General features: G+C 43.7%; 1 protein-coding gene across 3 annotated transcripts in view; it reads right to left on the reverse strand.

Moving 5' to 3' along the window:
- GABPA (GA binding protein transcription factor subunit alpha) overlaps positions 1-15084 on the reverse strand; it is a 332634-nt gene that overhangs the window by 280985 nt on the left and 36565 nt on the right. For all 3 annotated transcript variants that reach the window (XM_086934033.1, XM_086934032.1, XM_086934034.1), the window contains exon 3: positions 3423-3567. In XM_086934033.1, coding sequence (XP_086790159.1) covers positions 3423-3567 — 145 coding nt within the window. The remainder of the gene's footprint in view (positions 1-3422; positions 3568-15084) is intronic.

The raw sequence follows: 15084 nt of genomic DNA on the forward strand, positions 1-15084 counted from the left end.
GGCGGGAAAGCCTGGTGGGAGGCGTGAATGCGCGAGGGGAGGCAGGCGGGAGGCAGGCGGATTGGGAGAGAAGCCTGATGGGGGCGGGAGAGCCTGGTGGGTGGGCGTGAATGAGGGGAGGACTGGGCTGGGCTTGCATGCGATGCGCGTGCATGTACACGGGCACTGCATGAAAACCGCGGGGCTGAAAGCCCTTTGGTTTGAAGATGTTTTCGCCACATGAATTCTCGCTACGCTTGCGCGCATCGATAGGTCGCGAGACCTAAAAAAGCATGTGAGCGAGGATCTTCATGATAAAATAGTGTTTTTTCTTTTCTGGATGCAGAGAAAGTGTTTGAGTGGAACAGGAATTCAAGGCTACAAAGGGCAAGCAGGAGTATGGATTTCATCGAAAAAGTAAAATGGCTATGTACACAAGGCCAACTACAAACGTGAGCTGTGGCAATTTCTTCCCTATGGGAATCAAAACCCCAACTGGTGAGCCCAAGCGGATGCTGTTCACAGACACCGATTGAAACCCCGCTTAACTAAGTCACAAAGCCTCTATAATCTATTCAGGTTAAGATGGCGCTTGAAAATATGGTGTGGGACAACCTAGTGCCACGGTTAGATAAGACCTCAGATGACTGATAGCTAGTCGAAATTAGTACCCTGGGGCAGGGTCCAATAAGTGTATATAAGTGCACCTTGATGATGCAAACTAACAAAAGATTCATGGGGCACAACTGCAGAATGAGACTGAAAGACCCTAAAGCTGCATTCAGCCATGCCACAGGGAAGCCTAAGACTGCAGCTTATAGACTCTTACAACAGGACTCACAACTTTACTAGTTCTAGTTTACTCACTCTCTACTGCTCCAAGGATTCTACAGTAAAAGCCAGCTTTGTTAGCAGTTGCTGGTTCCATATATGGTTGAGCGATGGGACTATGAATGCATAGCAAAGCAGGAAGAACGAAAAAACATGAACCCCTTATCTCTGCTCCCGGCAGGCCCCTACAAACTAAGAAAAACTTAGTGGTGCCCCTGCAAATCTGGGCCCACACAAGCCATTTGCAAAGCTACAAAAGGCCCAAGTGCCTTCTTAGCCCTGAGGGTTCTCCTTTGGAGTAGCCAAATGGGCAGTGCTGTCTTTAGTTTGGTTCTTGTAATGTACAGCACCCTCCTCAGCAGGTCTTTCCATTCACTGCTTGTGTGCCTCTGCCACTTCAGTGGGCTACTGCACTCGCGATTCCTGGCTGCTAAGGTCAGAGTTACAGTCGCTGGCTCTGCACTTTGCACAAACTCCTCAGAAAGGGGAAGTTGCCAGATGTCTCCACTATTCCTGCATTCTGCTTTCACAAGGGGCAATATGGGTCTTTTGTTGCTCTAAGTGCATTGGGGTTCCCAGATGGCCTCTAAACACAGCACTGAGGCTCCCCAGCACTAATCAGGATAACAAGGGTAATTTTAACAATTGTTGCAACAGTGCTGAAGTCACAAAGGGCACCAGCTCTGCTGGTCTTTCTTGGTCCTCCTGGAAGGCTTTTTGCCATGGTCTTTAGAGGCTCTCACCTTCTCCCAATGATAAGAAGCTCTCCTTCCCAAGGTTGAAAGCAGTGTGCATGAGCACACTGGGTTCTCGGAACGCCCTTTGAGGCTTTTCCTGCTTCTAGACACTGCTGGTGTGTGATGGGATGAGTTTTACAGACAACAGTGCATATTCCTGCAGATCAGCTTTGGTACCAGGTTCAATCTGTTTCGGACATTAGTGTATCCTTTCCAGGGCGCTGAAGCCAGTCTTTGTCCTCTAGTATAAGCAGTAAGGAGCGATGGCCTGGGAACCCCCAAACACAGATAAAACCCAAACAAAGGCACAACAGAGTGAGAGACTATGCCACTTAACTACCTGTTAGCCTGTGAGGTGTAGCCCTCGTAGGCAGCCATGCAGAATTAAATGACACAGGAATTTCATTAGGCTATAAAAGTACCCTACACCCAAGAGCATGATCCACTATAAAGGAATTCAGGAATGATCCTACAATACACATCTCTATTTGGCAGATTTGCTCCATCTTGGGAACTTTACACACATATGCAGGACTAGCTGCCCATCTTAAACATTTTTTAGGACATTACCTCACCGACAGACACCGGCTGTTAACTATCCCTTGGACTGCGAGGTGCTGGACTCTTAAAATGCTCTCCTCTTATCAAAATTTGTGGTATTTATTATTGTGAGTGACATGCATAGGTGAGCGATCTAGGACTTATGTCATTTATCAGTTGGCAAGTTACTGTCATCTACATGTGTCTACTTTGAACTTCTGGTTTGGTAACCTTTTTTCATCTTCTGTACTAGTGTTTTCTTTCACTTTACACTCCCTTCCCTCCCTCTGTCTTCACCCATTCCCTTTTCCCCAATCATATTCTTTATTTGTTTGAGGGCCTCATTCCCATGTGTGTTCACCCCTGCTATATGCCCTCTTTAATGATCCGGCACCATTATTTTCAGATGTACAAAATTGATGAATCCTAAGAGGTGTGCATACATATCTGCCGATAGGAATTGGATTTTTTTGATCTACTTGGTTCTTCGCTTTAGAATCTTTGGCTGTCGCTGCTATATTGAAGCGTTAATGTTTAGGTATTGAAGTTTGTTCTTATGGTTGACAGGTAATCGTTTCAAGTATGTTACTAGATATCCTGTGTTAAATATGATTATTGTGCTATGTTTGCCTACTTTGTTTTATTGATCTCATACAGTCCAATTATAAAAATAAATTAAGGAAGGCAACTAAGACAGTAAAGGACTCTGAATCATCATGTAAAAACCATTGGTCAAGAACACCTCCTTCAGGCAAACATTCTTAAATAGTTTCAAAGCTATTAGTCAATAGACCCTTCCAATCTCTACGTGCTTTTTCTGATCCAGTGTCACACATTGGCCCATTCATACTCTGGTACTTCAATGAGCAAAGATAGGCATTTGGAGATGTCAAAGCTGTTAGGAGGCAAAAGGCCTACCGTTTCTGAGGTCGAGCAGCCAAAGCAAATGTATGCTTGATCTTGAGAAATCAAGGGAGTTTGGGAAGGGCAGCTCAGTAAAGAAGAAAGACAATAACAGCAGAGTCCTACCTATTTGGCTTAAAGTCCAAGGCCTGAACAACCTCACCAACTATTGATCTGAAAAGGTTTTCCCACAGCAGCAGGGGATATGATTTCAAAAACCTATGCAAAACAGACGCACCAAGCAGCGAAATGGCATCTTAGTCAAACAAGGACAAATGTGTATTTTTTAGGAGGGCTGTGGGGTTGGGTAACAAGGAGAGATTACATTTTAAAATAGAGCCATTGTGTTAGTCCTGGGCCGGCACACTTCTTTAAACAAAACAATTGAGAGAAAGGCACCCTTCCAGCTCCAAATACACTTTCTTCCCTTACCTGGATATCCTGCAGACATATTTCATGTGGATCCAAGGAGCACTGAAGCCTTGGCTCAAGAAGTTTCTTGAGGTTTCCAATTGGTTCATTTATGTCAATGGCCTGGCTCACATACTCTGCAGTTGCATAGGTTTGCTCCACAATGCTGCAAAATAAACACAAAGAAAAGGTTTTAAAGTATACATGCTAAGATGCATATTTATCTTGCACTTTTATAGTGAATCAGATAAGGTGCAAATTTAGAAATGTACCAAGAGCTACAAAAATTAAAGGGCTTTGATTACAGTTTTAGCTACAGAATGGAATGATTTCCTAAATATAATGCAGTGTTCTAATCGACATAAATAAAATATTGGATCTAGTAAAGCACATGCGCAAGAAAGAAAAATTGTTGTAATCTTTGCTCTGCATCATCTTCATTGAAATCATAAATACATAGAGAACAGTCTTGTTCATGTATGATAGCTAAACAAGATCTAATCTTCTTTTGCAAAAGCATACATTTGAGAGCAAACATGTCTACCGGCTATTAGAGCAAACCTGTCTACCGGCTATGTCGGCTGAACTTAAACTTTAATTTTATTAAAACAGAAGGAAATACATTTTTATGACCCTTTTACAAAGGAAAAACTTAAATAAAGACAGAGTCAATGAGCAGGATCCTGTTGCAAATGCATAGTATAGACGAGTGAAGGGGTATACTCACTGCCATTCTTTATAAACTGTAGCCACAGATATGTAGTAAGGGGGAAACAATGTTTTTTTTTTTTAGAAGGCAAGGTTGCAGTTAATTTTCCTTATAATTTCCATATATAGCAGGAGCTGTTTTATTTGGTCTTGTGCTAACACATTTGTTTAAAGACAACAAATTGGACCAGATGACAAATCAGACCGATTACCATCAAGAGTGTGTTTCATTCTACCACTGAAGCCCCACAAAAAAACTAACGAGATTGAGATGGCACTCCATCCATAATTCAGTCATTGCATGAAGGCCATGTCAATATATCAGCACATACAAATTGATTTTACGTACACAAACTGGAACATCTCACCCACAAGACTAAGGAATCCTTATTCTCCTACACTCGTTCATGCCACTAGTGCCAGCTTCTGAGATTCTTCCAGCACATGGTTGCAGGATCAATAGAAAGCTTCAGGGTGGCTTGAAAACCAAGCTTCTATCTTAGCAGAACTTCAAATGTTGTCTATATTGTCAAAGCTCTAACCCTGGAAATCATAAATGATAAAAGCTGAGAACGAGTAATTTGCTATCTATCATAAACTTTGTAAGTAGGCATCCGCCGACATGGCTCTTGGCCTGGTGTCCAACAGAAGCATCATGACAGCAGAAGAATCAAACAAAATACAACATAATCGATCCATCTAGCATGTGCTTCATTTGTCCTTTGATCTCTGGTCATTATTAAAGGAACCTCGAGGTTCAATTGCCCACTCTGTTACAGAGAAGGTACTCTTGTATCTAAATTTGCATTTGTGCCAAAAGCTTTTTACATGCTTGCTAAAATCCTTGACTTTGTCTGTCCTAATTGGCTGATAAATCCCACCAATGATAGGTCATCCATCATAAGAAGCAAGCACAATCAAAACCTGTTCCAGGTGAGGGACTTGGTAACAGTCTGGCAACCAACCTTTCAAGTTGGCATTCAATTCTACTACTTTTTAGACATGGAATGTTCCAAACTACTGTTCTATTTCAAATGTTTTAGTAACGAATGGGGAGAAACAATATATGGCGCTAGAGGGTAGTCGAGATACTGTGCAATATTATATTATTATTATTTAGTAGCTGATCCCAGAATTGGCTCTTGCTTTTTGAAAACAGACAGCGGGCATAACTGACCCAAAGCAAAAAACGTGGCAAAAGATATACACCATCTTCAAATTTCACTTTCTCCAACATTTACATTTCAAGAATTGGGTATCAATGATATGCCTATTTTTTAAAAAAAATGTATAAACAACTTCGAGAGTTTTGAGGCAAAATACAGCATCACACAGTGCAAGGTATAATCATAATACTTGTAGGGTAGCAACAAGCTCAAACATTAATAATGTGCAACAATGTGATATCAGCTGGATAACCCATAGAAGCTGCTGCATCATTTACCCATATGCGCTCATGCTTCTTAGGGCAGCCACGAAACTCAAAAACTGGCCTCTCCTGGTGTGCCCACCAGTCCACTCCTGCATGTCACCCCTCAACAGTCGACAGCTTTCGTTGTTTCCATGCACGGGCTACATCCCGCTTAGCAACAGGGCAAGCCATCCTCTGAAAGACACGCTCAGCTCTGTGTGTCCCCTACCCCCTCCCCCAACCCCACACCCCCACCCCAAATCCCACAACCCAAGCAGGGCAATACGCAGCATTAACTCCAGCTGCCGGCCTAAGACAGCCGAAAGTATATGACCCACCTTCCTCCAGGATGGCCTCAGCAGAGGACAATACCAGGCTTTACGATAGAGGTCCAATGCGGTAAGCGCACATTGTGTGCATGCCACTTGAGCAAAATTAATTTGGAGTGAGATATATTGCATGCAATTTATTAAACCGTATTATAGGCAGCTTTGCCGAAATCGCCAGCTCCCTAGGCGCAATGCAAGCCTCTCCAGTCGTCTCCATCCAAGTCACCCACCCAGGACGCCCACCTCTGACGGGCCCTCTCAGGGCCATCTGGGGCGTGGATCACCAGTGATCTATAAATCGCTGATGTCGCCCTATTACCTAGCTTCCCCTAGAAGATCTTCACCTCCAACGGGCTGTACTCAGGCAAAGAGTTCTCCGGCAAGTCGTGAGCCAGCAAGCCATGGCGTAATTGGAGATACAGAAAGAACTGCAAATTAGTAAATGAGTATTGGACCTTCAACTCCTGGAATGACATAATATTCCACCCACCCCCACCCCCTCTCCTTTATAAACATCACCGAGGTATTAGATCCAAAGTCTGTCTGAAGGCACAAACCATACAGATGAACAAGCCACGTTCATTGCCATAAGGGTGGTCATTGCAGTTAGGTGTCGGATCCAACTAGTTAGGCAAAGGGCTGCCTTCTAACAGGTACGAACCACACCTGTGCAGGAAGACAAGGTACCCAGTAGACATGCTCCATATAAAAAAATAAAACTTAAGCAGACCATCTATCGGCAGCAAGTGTATTTGCAGGCTGTACGCCGGTTCATCCCACCCCCGCAAACCAGTCGTTAACCGGCACCAGGTGTGCTGCCAGATAGTACAAGTAGATATCCGACAAAACTCAGGCTGCCTTCAAAAAGGACACTTGCGGAGTGACTGAAACACCACCTTATGCGGGGCCACAGCCCACTCATAGTTGGTAATCTTTAGTGTCAAAGAGTGAAACCATTTACGGGGATGTGATCGTGGTAATTACCGAGCACCTACCAGTATCAAGCAAGCACACCATTTTAAAGAGGGATGTCGGCCCCACTGGGTTCAGTGGCCCAGTGGCCAAGATCGCAGTCAAGCCACAAGTCCACGCCTCAGAAATTAAGGGCCTAGGCCAAATCCAGGAGAGGAGACATGTGTACCCCTAGATACTTAAAGGAATTGTGTCAAGTAGGAATGTTAAGGACACCAAGTAGGAATGTTAAGGACACCAAGCAGGACACAAAGCGTCACCTTTTACCTATAGCAAACAGGGCTTGCCTTAATTAACCTGAAGCCCGTGGGAAATGCTGGAGCCAAGACCCCATTCCCCCGAACTTGAGCAGTGGGGAAGTGGTAAAGAAGCCAAACCATACGACAGAACCCTTCTCCCAGGCCAATCCGTCGAAGAACCTTATCCATAAAAGCCCACAACACTGTGTCAAACGCTTTAGTGAAGTCTATTAGCAGGAGGACCAGCGTACCATTTAGGTCTGACACCCAGGACAGCACAGCATGGACTCTCCTAATACAGTGGCGCGTACTGCGGCCCGACATAAATCCACACTGATCCGGGTGGACCAGGTGAGGCAAGGCCCTGGTCAGCAGCGCGGCCAACACTTCGCCAATACCTTAATATCAGTGTTAATCAGCAAAATTGGCAGATAGGAGGAGCACTTATCCTTAGGAGGACCGTCTTCGAGTAGATCCACGATCGTAGCGTAGCGGAGTCTAAGTTTGAGGGGAATGATATGTTGAAAATTTTACCTCAAAGGTGACTACTGAACTGATTTATTTAAAACTAATTAATTCAGTATTAGGGAGATCGTTGCCAATATATTACGGTCACCTTCTAAACCCAATATTTAATCACTATTTCCATTCTCCTTGAAGAAACGATATATTGTAGTGCAACCAGGTTGAAAATTTACTTTTGGTTTACGTGCACTTATGTTCACTATTTTTGTTCAATGTACGGAACTTATCACAACAACCTGCAGGTGGTGCTATCACACCAGAAATGCACAAATCTCTAACCTCTGAGAGACTGGAAACAATATGCAGTGAATTTTTCACCAAACAAATCTCTAGTCCGACAACAGTGGGCAAACATGTTAAGGAGAAAAAATGCTCTCTTAACCCCTGAATGCAGAGGACAAGATGATCAGGTATTTCACACTCCCTCACACGTGCAGATGATGTGAATATCACATCTCCCAAGGAGCGGCTGAAGAAACCCCAGTCTTTCCCCAACCAATCCATGAAGTCGGTAGGCAGTGAAGCCCACGTCCAGTGGGATCCCACCCCGTCCCAGTTTTGAAGCATTGATTAATGCATGAATCAACACCAAACAGTTACACAATACAAAATTCAGCTCTGCACAATTCCATTCCACGACACATAATTCCATATCAAGACATAATTGCACTACACACCACATACATCCAATCCACACAACAAATGTCCACATCATGCCACATAATTAACCACACATATCCACTCCACAACACACACAAACTCCCTCCACATAATTCCACTGCACACCATGCCATGTAATTCCACTACACAACTCTACTCAACGCCAGACAATTCCACACCACATAACTGCATTCCAAACAATATAATTCATAATGCCACATAATTAAACTCCACCACATGCCACTCCACGCCACACAATGCCATTCCATGTCAATCCACATCATGTAACATGATTATACTCTAACAAAAATCCACTCCGCATCATGCCTCATATTTATACAACACATTTCAAAAGCAAAGCACATACATCCATTCAACTCCAAAACACATGGCTAAAAGACATTGGCATTAAAAACGCCAACAGCTCTTGGTTTCCCAAGACCTATTGGCTTTGCTAATGCTTGCTTTCTTTATTGTTTCTTGCGTGTTGCTTTTTTTAATCTAAGCAGTAGTCTTAACTTCATATACAGATAAGAGCTTAAGTACATTGATTGCTTCTAATGTTTTTTTGCCGCCTATATTACATCTGTACCCCAATCCTACTGTCACTGCATTCCATTCTCTCTTTTCGCATATATCAAACATAGCATTCTCAATGTGTTAATATTTCTGTGTGTACCTCTGCATTTTGCCTAGCTGAAAAAAACGTAGGGCCTTAGCCTGCTCATGGCAAACAATCCTTACATTAGTATTGGTTTTCTCGCGCTGTCATGAAACATTTAGCTTCCGATAGGTCATGGGCAGAGAAGTGTTTGATCCTGCAGCATATGCTGCATTTCAATGACAACGCTGCAGAATTTCCATTAGGACCATCCTGCTCATGGCAGGTTGCTCAAAATTCAGTCATCCGTAGAACATTTCTCTGCCAAGTTTCCGGAGGATGAGACTTCAGGAAAAAAGCAGCATTTTAGGAGTCTTTGTTTCTTTATAAAGAGCGTCTGTTGTTCAGCCAATATATAACGAGAAAGAGGGCTTGCTATGGTAGAGGGCTGTACATACATGTTGCGCATGATTTTCACTGGTTATGCATACAGCGAGAGAGTGTATACTGGGAAGGAATCCATTATAAATCCTGCAAGTTGACTCATAAGGAATTAAAATTGTTTCTAGTAGAAATTGATCAAATGTTACTAACAAGCATTTACAATGCAATGGTCTCGGCATTGTTAAAGTTAGAGCTATTAGCATTGCTCATGAAAATTTTTTTATTTATGTTTTTGTTTTTAAAACATAAATAAATGGCATTTTCATTTACAATGCCAATAGCTCAATCGCTCGCAAATGCGAGACCTATTGCATTTGCACCTACACAGAGCCACACATTCAAAGCCACCCTCACACACTCACACAGTCATTCACATAGAGCTACCCACACACACAGAGCCACCCACACACACAGAGCCACCTACACACACAGAGCCACCTACACACACACAGAGCCACCTACACACACACAGAGCCACCTACACACACACACACAGAGCCACCCACACACACATACACACAGAGCCACCCACATATAGAGCCACCTACAATAAAAGCTACCCACAGAGCCAAATGTGATGCAGTGCGCGCAACAAAATTAGTTTTATTTATTTAAATGTTTACTTACCTGTAAAACTCCGTAATCCATACATTACTACCCCCCACCCTGCCCCTCCCCCTGCCCCTGTCACCGCCCTGAAGCAACTCCTACTGCAGACCGCTACAGCAAGGTCAGCCTACGGTCCTCGACCTAAAAAGCCTGCCTTTAGCAGTTGAGGAACGCGCTGGCAGGCGGCGCTGCTCAGTGCAATCCTGGAATTCTTCTCCACCCCAACCCCCGCCCCGCACATGTTGCGCTTCCCCTATGCAAGACTCCCAGGGGCGCCGGACAATCCTGTGATCTTGGCCTTCACAGAGAACTTGCCTTTGCCATGGATCTTGTGGGGGTGGGGGCAGGGGGTTGGTTGCTGGGAGGAGGTTGACAGACACACAAGACAGCCGGCATTCTGCCCCGTCTACCCTGCACTATGTAGTGAAAGAAAGCCTTCCCTTTTAAGAGCCTCCTACAAATACCAGAACTGCCCATTTAAAGAGGCCTGAATCACGTTTTGTTGCTAGTCTTACTTGAGAAAGGATCCATTTACGGGCTGAAAAACATCTTGTAGTACATTTAAATGAACTGCTAAAGTATGTACACACACGTCTCTTCTATTTGTGCATGGTACACACAAACGCAAGTGTGCAATTTTATAGAATATGAATATTATGCTTGGCTGTTTGACTGCACAAAATTAAAGTGGTAGTGAAAACCACATTTTACAAAGAGCTGTGAAATATGAAAAATATGTGGAACTGTAAAATGCATTTATGTAGCGCTTATTACCCCTGATGAAGCGTTGCAGAACTGTGCAGCAAGAAGGCGGCTACTCTGCAATGTACGGTTAGAGTTAAACAGGTAGCACAATTTGTAATATGTGCTTTTATTTTTTTGTGTGGGTTAGTTGTGGTTTGATTGTGCTCTCGAGATCTCCGGTTTTTAGTGTAGTGTTTTGAAATGGATAGATTCATCTATATGGCTGATTAAAGAAAAGAGGTGAGCTGGTCCTTACCTCTGTTTCCCTATAAAATACGGGTTCATCAGAATAACGACAGCCCTACAAACCAGTCAGTGCAGCTTAACCATTGCCAGGGCTACTCGAATTATGTGGCAAATGTATCTAAATCTGAAACGGTTATCGAAAGTATGCAGCACGCTCTTGGGCAGAATTAATTTCATCCATTTGAGCTAAACAAATTATTTTTTGCAAATTGGCTATGGGGAAAATTCTGTAAATTCATAATTACAAGGCATGCGATGCAGCCTTAGAACGAATTAAAGGTAAAGGTCCTGACCATTACTATTATGTATGTAAAGTACTCAATTTTACTGATGTGTTTTAAACCTGATCTCTCACACTCTCATTACCCCCTAACAACTCTCTGGTTAGCATTCTGTGTCACACCGATTCTCGTATTCAGTATGCAATTAATGTTATAATTAACAGCGCTTTAATGCATATAGGCGAAGAGCGCTTTACAAAAAACACTGTAAATAGTCTATTATTTCGAAGTGGTTAATTTCTACCCCAAGGCAGCACAACAGAGCACCTGTACATATATGTGCACAGGAAAGGCCAATGCACCAGGAATGCACAGTCCCCATCTCCGAGCACTGTCTTTTTACCCTTTCTGTTGATAAAGAACAGCATCTACGGACAAGGCAGAATAGTTCAAGCATTTATGCTGTTCTGAAAAGCACAACTTTCAAATGCAGTGACCTGTTTCCATGGGTGGCCACTTCATATGCTCACGGACAATTTCCAGGCGCGCTTATGTGTTTTAATGCCGCATTACAGACTGAAGTGTTTTACTTGTGTGGGCGCGCAAGGAATATGGGCTCTGTAAGATTCCTTTTGTCTGATGACAGGTCTGTGGCCAGAGTTCAGTTACAGGGACTCCTAGTGGCAGAATCGGGGTTGACACCATCCAGCAACAATTTACAGAGCTCGATTGAAAAACTTGGCAGCTTAGGTCTGTGTTGTGTCAACATAAATTGTGCAGCGCCTTCTGTAATTAGTGTAGAACAGCATTACTATGGGGCTTACTAACCCCCTATAACAACCCAAGCTGTTACACCGCTAAGTACACTTTAAGAGAAGACAACGACATGACAGTTCCAAGCCGGAGTCCGAGTTACCTCAAGGTTTCACACCAATGGAGGACTGAATGTGTCTTTTCGGCGCCCATTGCCAGCGTATTAACATCTATGATTGTCTATTCTGTTACTTACACTGGGATTCCCGCATTAGGCATGTCCACAGATTTTATGCATTTCGCTAGTGCGTTTGCCTCGCTTCTCCGGAATGTAAACTCCCTGGAAACATTTTTTTACAGAATACATATTTGACCCCATCCCTTACCCTATTGAACGTCGTTTCACTAGACATATGGTCACAGAGCTGGTCAGCTAATGTTTAAGTCCTCATGTGGGGTCTGGGGGCAGAAGACTTCGCACTTTACTTTCACAGCCTGGCGCAGGTCGCCGCAGCACAAAAGAGTTGTAGGACACCGGCAGAGAAATTCAAGGCAGAAAGAGGGTGAAGTGGGCGCAGAAAGGCCCCTGCATGTAGCAGTGGAAGGGTTTCGCGCCCTCGACCGCATAGCTGCCAATGTTTTAGATTGCTATGTGTGACAATTTCATAATTTCAGTGTAATTATGAGTTACATTTCAACAACTATGAGGGACACTTCCTCGCAAGCAAAATCAAGCAATGATGGCAAAGGAAACATAAATATCAGAAATAAAAGACATGACTAGCGTCTCATTCCCACACACCCATGTAGCCTGTGGTTTACTTTAAAGGTATTGGAACATTATAAGCAACGGCCTTCACCTTGAACTGACTGTAGGATGTGAGAAGCTTCAAAGAACAACTGTACTTTTCAATTCAACTTTGAAATTAAAATTATGAAGTTGTAAGCGTGACTGGAAAATCAATATTTTCGCATCGGACACAAAAGCTAATACAAGTCCCTCTCTCATTTGAGCCAGTAGGCCAGCACGTCAGAAAGGTTGGACCTGGGAAATAACTGCCTTGCCTATGTATTAACAATACATATCTCGGAATTCAGAATTAAAGCAGATGGAAAATTTTAGCTGTTCGATCTTATGCCCGTAGCTACTGACAATCCAGGGGGATTTCCGTTACACTATCAAAGCCGACACCTGGTTCCCACTCATACATCAAAAACATGTGCTGAAAGGAAGTATTTCTGCGAACCCTGGCTGCCCCTGTAGTAGCTGCAAACTTTTCCGACCGGGACCATTAAGCAGTGTGATTAAATCAATTAAATCAATAGATGAGCATTGCCCCCGGGGTCAGTGGTACGTCTGCCCATTAATATTAACGAGTTTCACAGCTTCTCTGGTCAGACACCCAGCACCTACCAGCAGTAAAAAAAAAAAAAAAATCACAGCCCCCCCCCCCTTTCTTCTCTCTTCCCATCTCAAGCTGCCTCACGCGAGTGCATGATCTGACCCCTGGATTTTATTTTCTCGCAGATTAACGCGTTTTATGCTTACTCTCTAAAACCGACTCCGGGGCGCATCCGTGTGCCCGGTTCCTCACATGGAAAAGGTCAGTCTGCTGTAGCAAAACACAGATCGTTTCATAGCACGTGTTTTACATTTCACCCTAACCACAGGCCGTATGCAATCCTGACTATTTTCCTCGTTGTACCGAAGGCAATAAATAGAAGGATGTCCTTTGAAATGCTAAGTTACTTTTCTCGTGCCTCTGCTTTTATTTCCACCTCAGAGGTTGCGTAGCAGCGCTGCGTCACTCCAAAAGAAAGCAGTTTTGAAAACCCAAATAACTATAATGTTGCCTGTTAAAACCAAAAGAGGGAATTATGCTCCTATCCGACGTAAAAGAAAATCCATAGGCAAAGGAAACGACCCCAAGCGTGAGAAAGGAAGTCGTCCTCGTTTACATGTGATCGTGCGACCACTATGTGTAAATGTGACGTCTGCCTGTGCCAGATTGGTCCGTGTGGAACAGGGGCGCCAAGCAGACCGCTGCAGCAAAGCAGGCCCCAATCCTTGTGTGTGGGTGGGGGGGTGTTCATCCCTTCAGAGGACCCCCATTCATCCCAAGACAAATTAATATTTTAAAGAGATGGGTGGCTCAGGGGCCCCTTTCACATTCTGCGAGGAGAGGGGGGCATCATTTTACATTGCATCTCTGCTGCTGGACCCAGTGCCACTTGAGGAAATAGATGCGGAAAGGCTCGCAAAATGGAGGCGGTTAATATGCTCGGCACCTTTTCTCATTTATTCAGTCAGAAAACAAAGTACGTGCAGTTAATGAGATGATCACACTGCTCGTTTCTCTCCGTCTGTAATGAGGTCTTCGTTGGGTAAATTGAAGCGGCTCATAACGACGCTTTCTGTTTTCTCTTTATTATTGTCGTCGCTGTTCATTCAGCCTCGCCATCTGTGAACGGATACCGTTCTTTTCTTTCTGCTGATACACGCCAAACTCGTGGTCATCTGCTTTCACTTTTCTTTCTTGCGCCTGCTTCTTGTTTATCTCTGAAAGTTTTCACAGTCAAGCAGGGAAACCAGCTAACTTCCCGAAAACGAAAACAAGAAGGAGTGGGAGGGTGTAACGCCCACCACTAGAAAAGGGGCGGGGCTTAAAAAACTAGAGAAAAACGCCCCCGAATCCGCTCAAGACGCCCCTCTCCTCCAATGGCTGGCCAGCATTTACGAGGCCAGCCAATGGAGAAGAGGGGCGGGTTCAAGCCCCATACTAGACAACATAAAATTGTTGGCTCTGCCCACTGCTTACAGCAGTACGGACGAGGCCTCGACCTAAAAATGAAGCTGGACTTGTTGACAATATACTAAATACTATTTAAAAAGTGCTGCATTACACCAGATATTTTAGCTTTTCTAATTTCGTCAACTATGTTGCACAATAAAATTAAACGTCAGGGTTCTGGAATTATTCTTTTGAATGATGCCAGAAGCCCTGGCTATAAAATGTATGTAGTCAAGTTCTAAACAAGAGTACAGCTGTTCAGCAAACTGTACGATGTTGCCACTGTGACTTGCAATACAATTTGAAGTAAATGTAAAGAATTCCCTTTTGAGCTGGTTTGTAAAAAGCTCCAAAAATGGCAAGTGCGGTGTGTTCCATTGCAACAGAGTGCTAGCAGATAAACGCTCAGATAGGCAAGAATTACGTTTG

Source organism: Lissotriton vulgaris, chromosome 8, assembly GCF_964263255.1.
Source record: "Lissotriton vulgaris chromosome 8, aLisVul1.2, whole genome shotgun sequence".
Lineage (NCBI taxonomy): Eukaryota > Metazoa > Chordata > Amphibia > Caudata > Salamandridae > Lissotriton > Lissotriton vulgaris.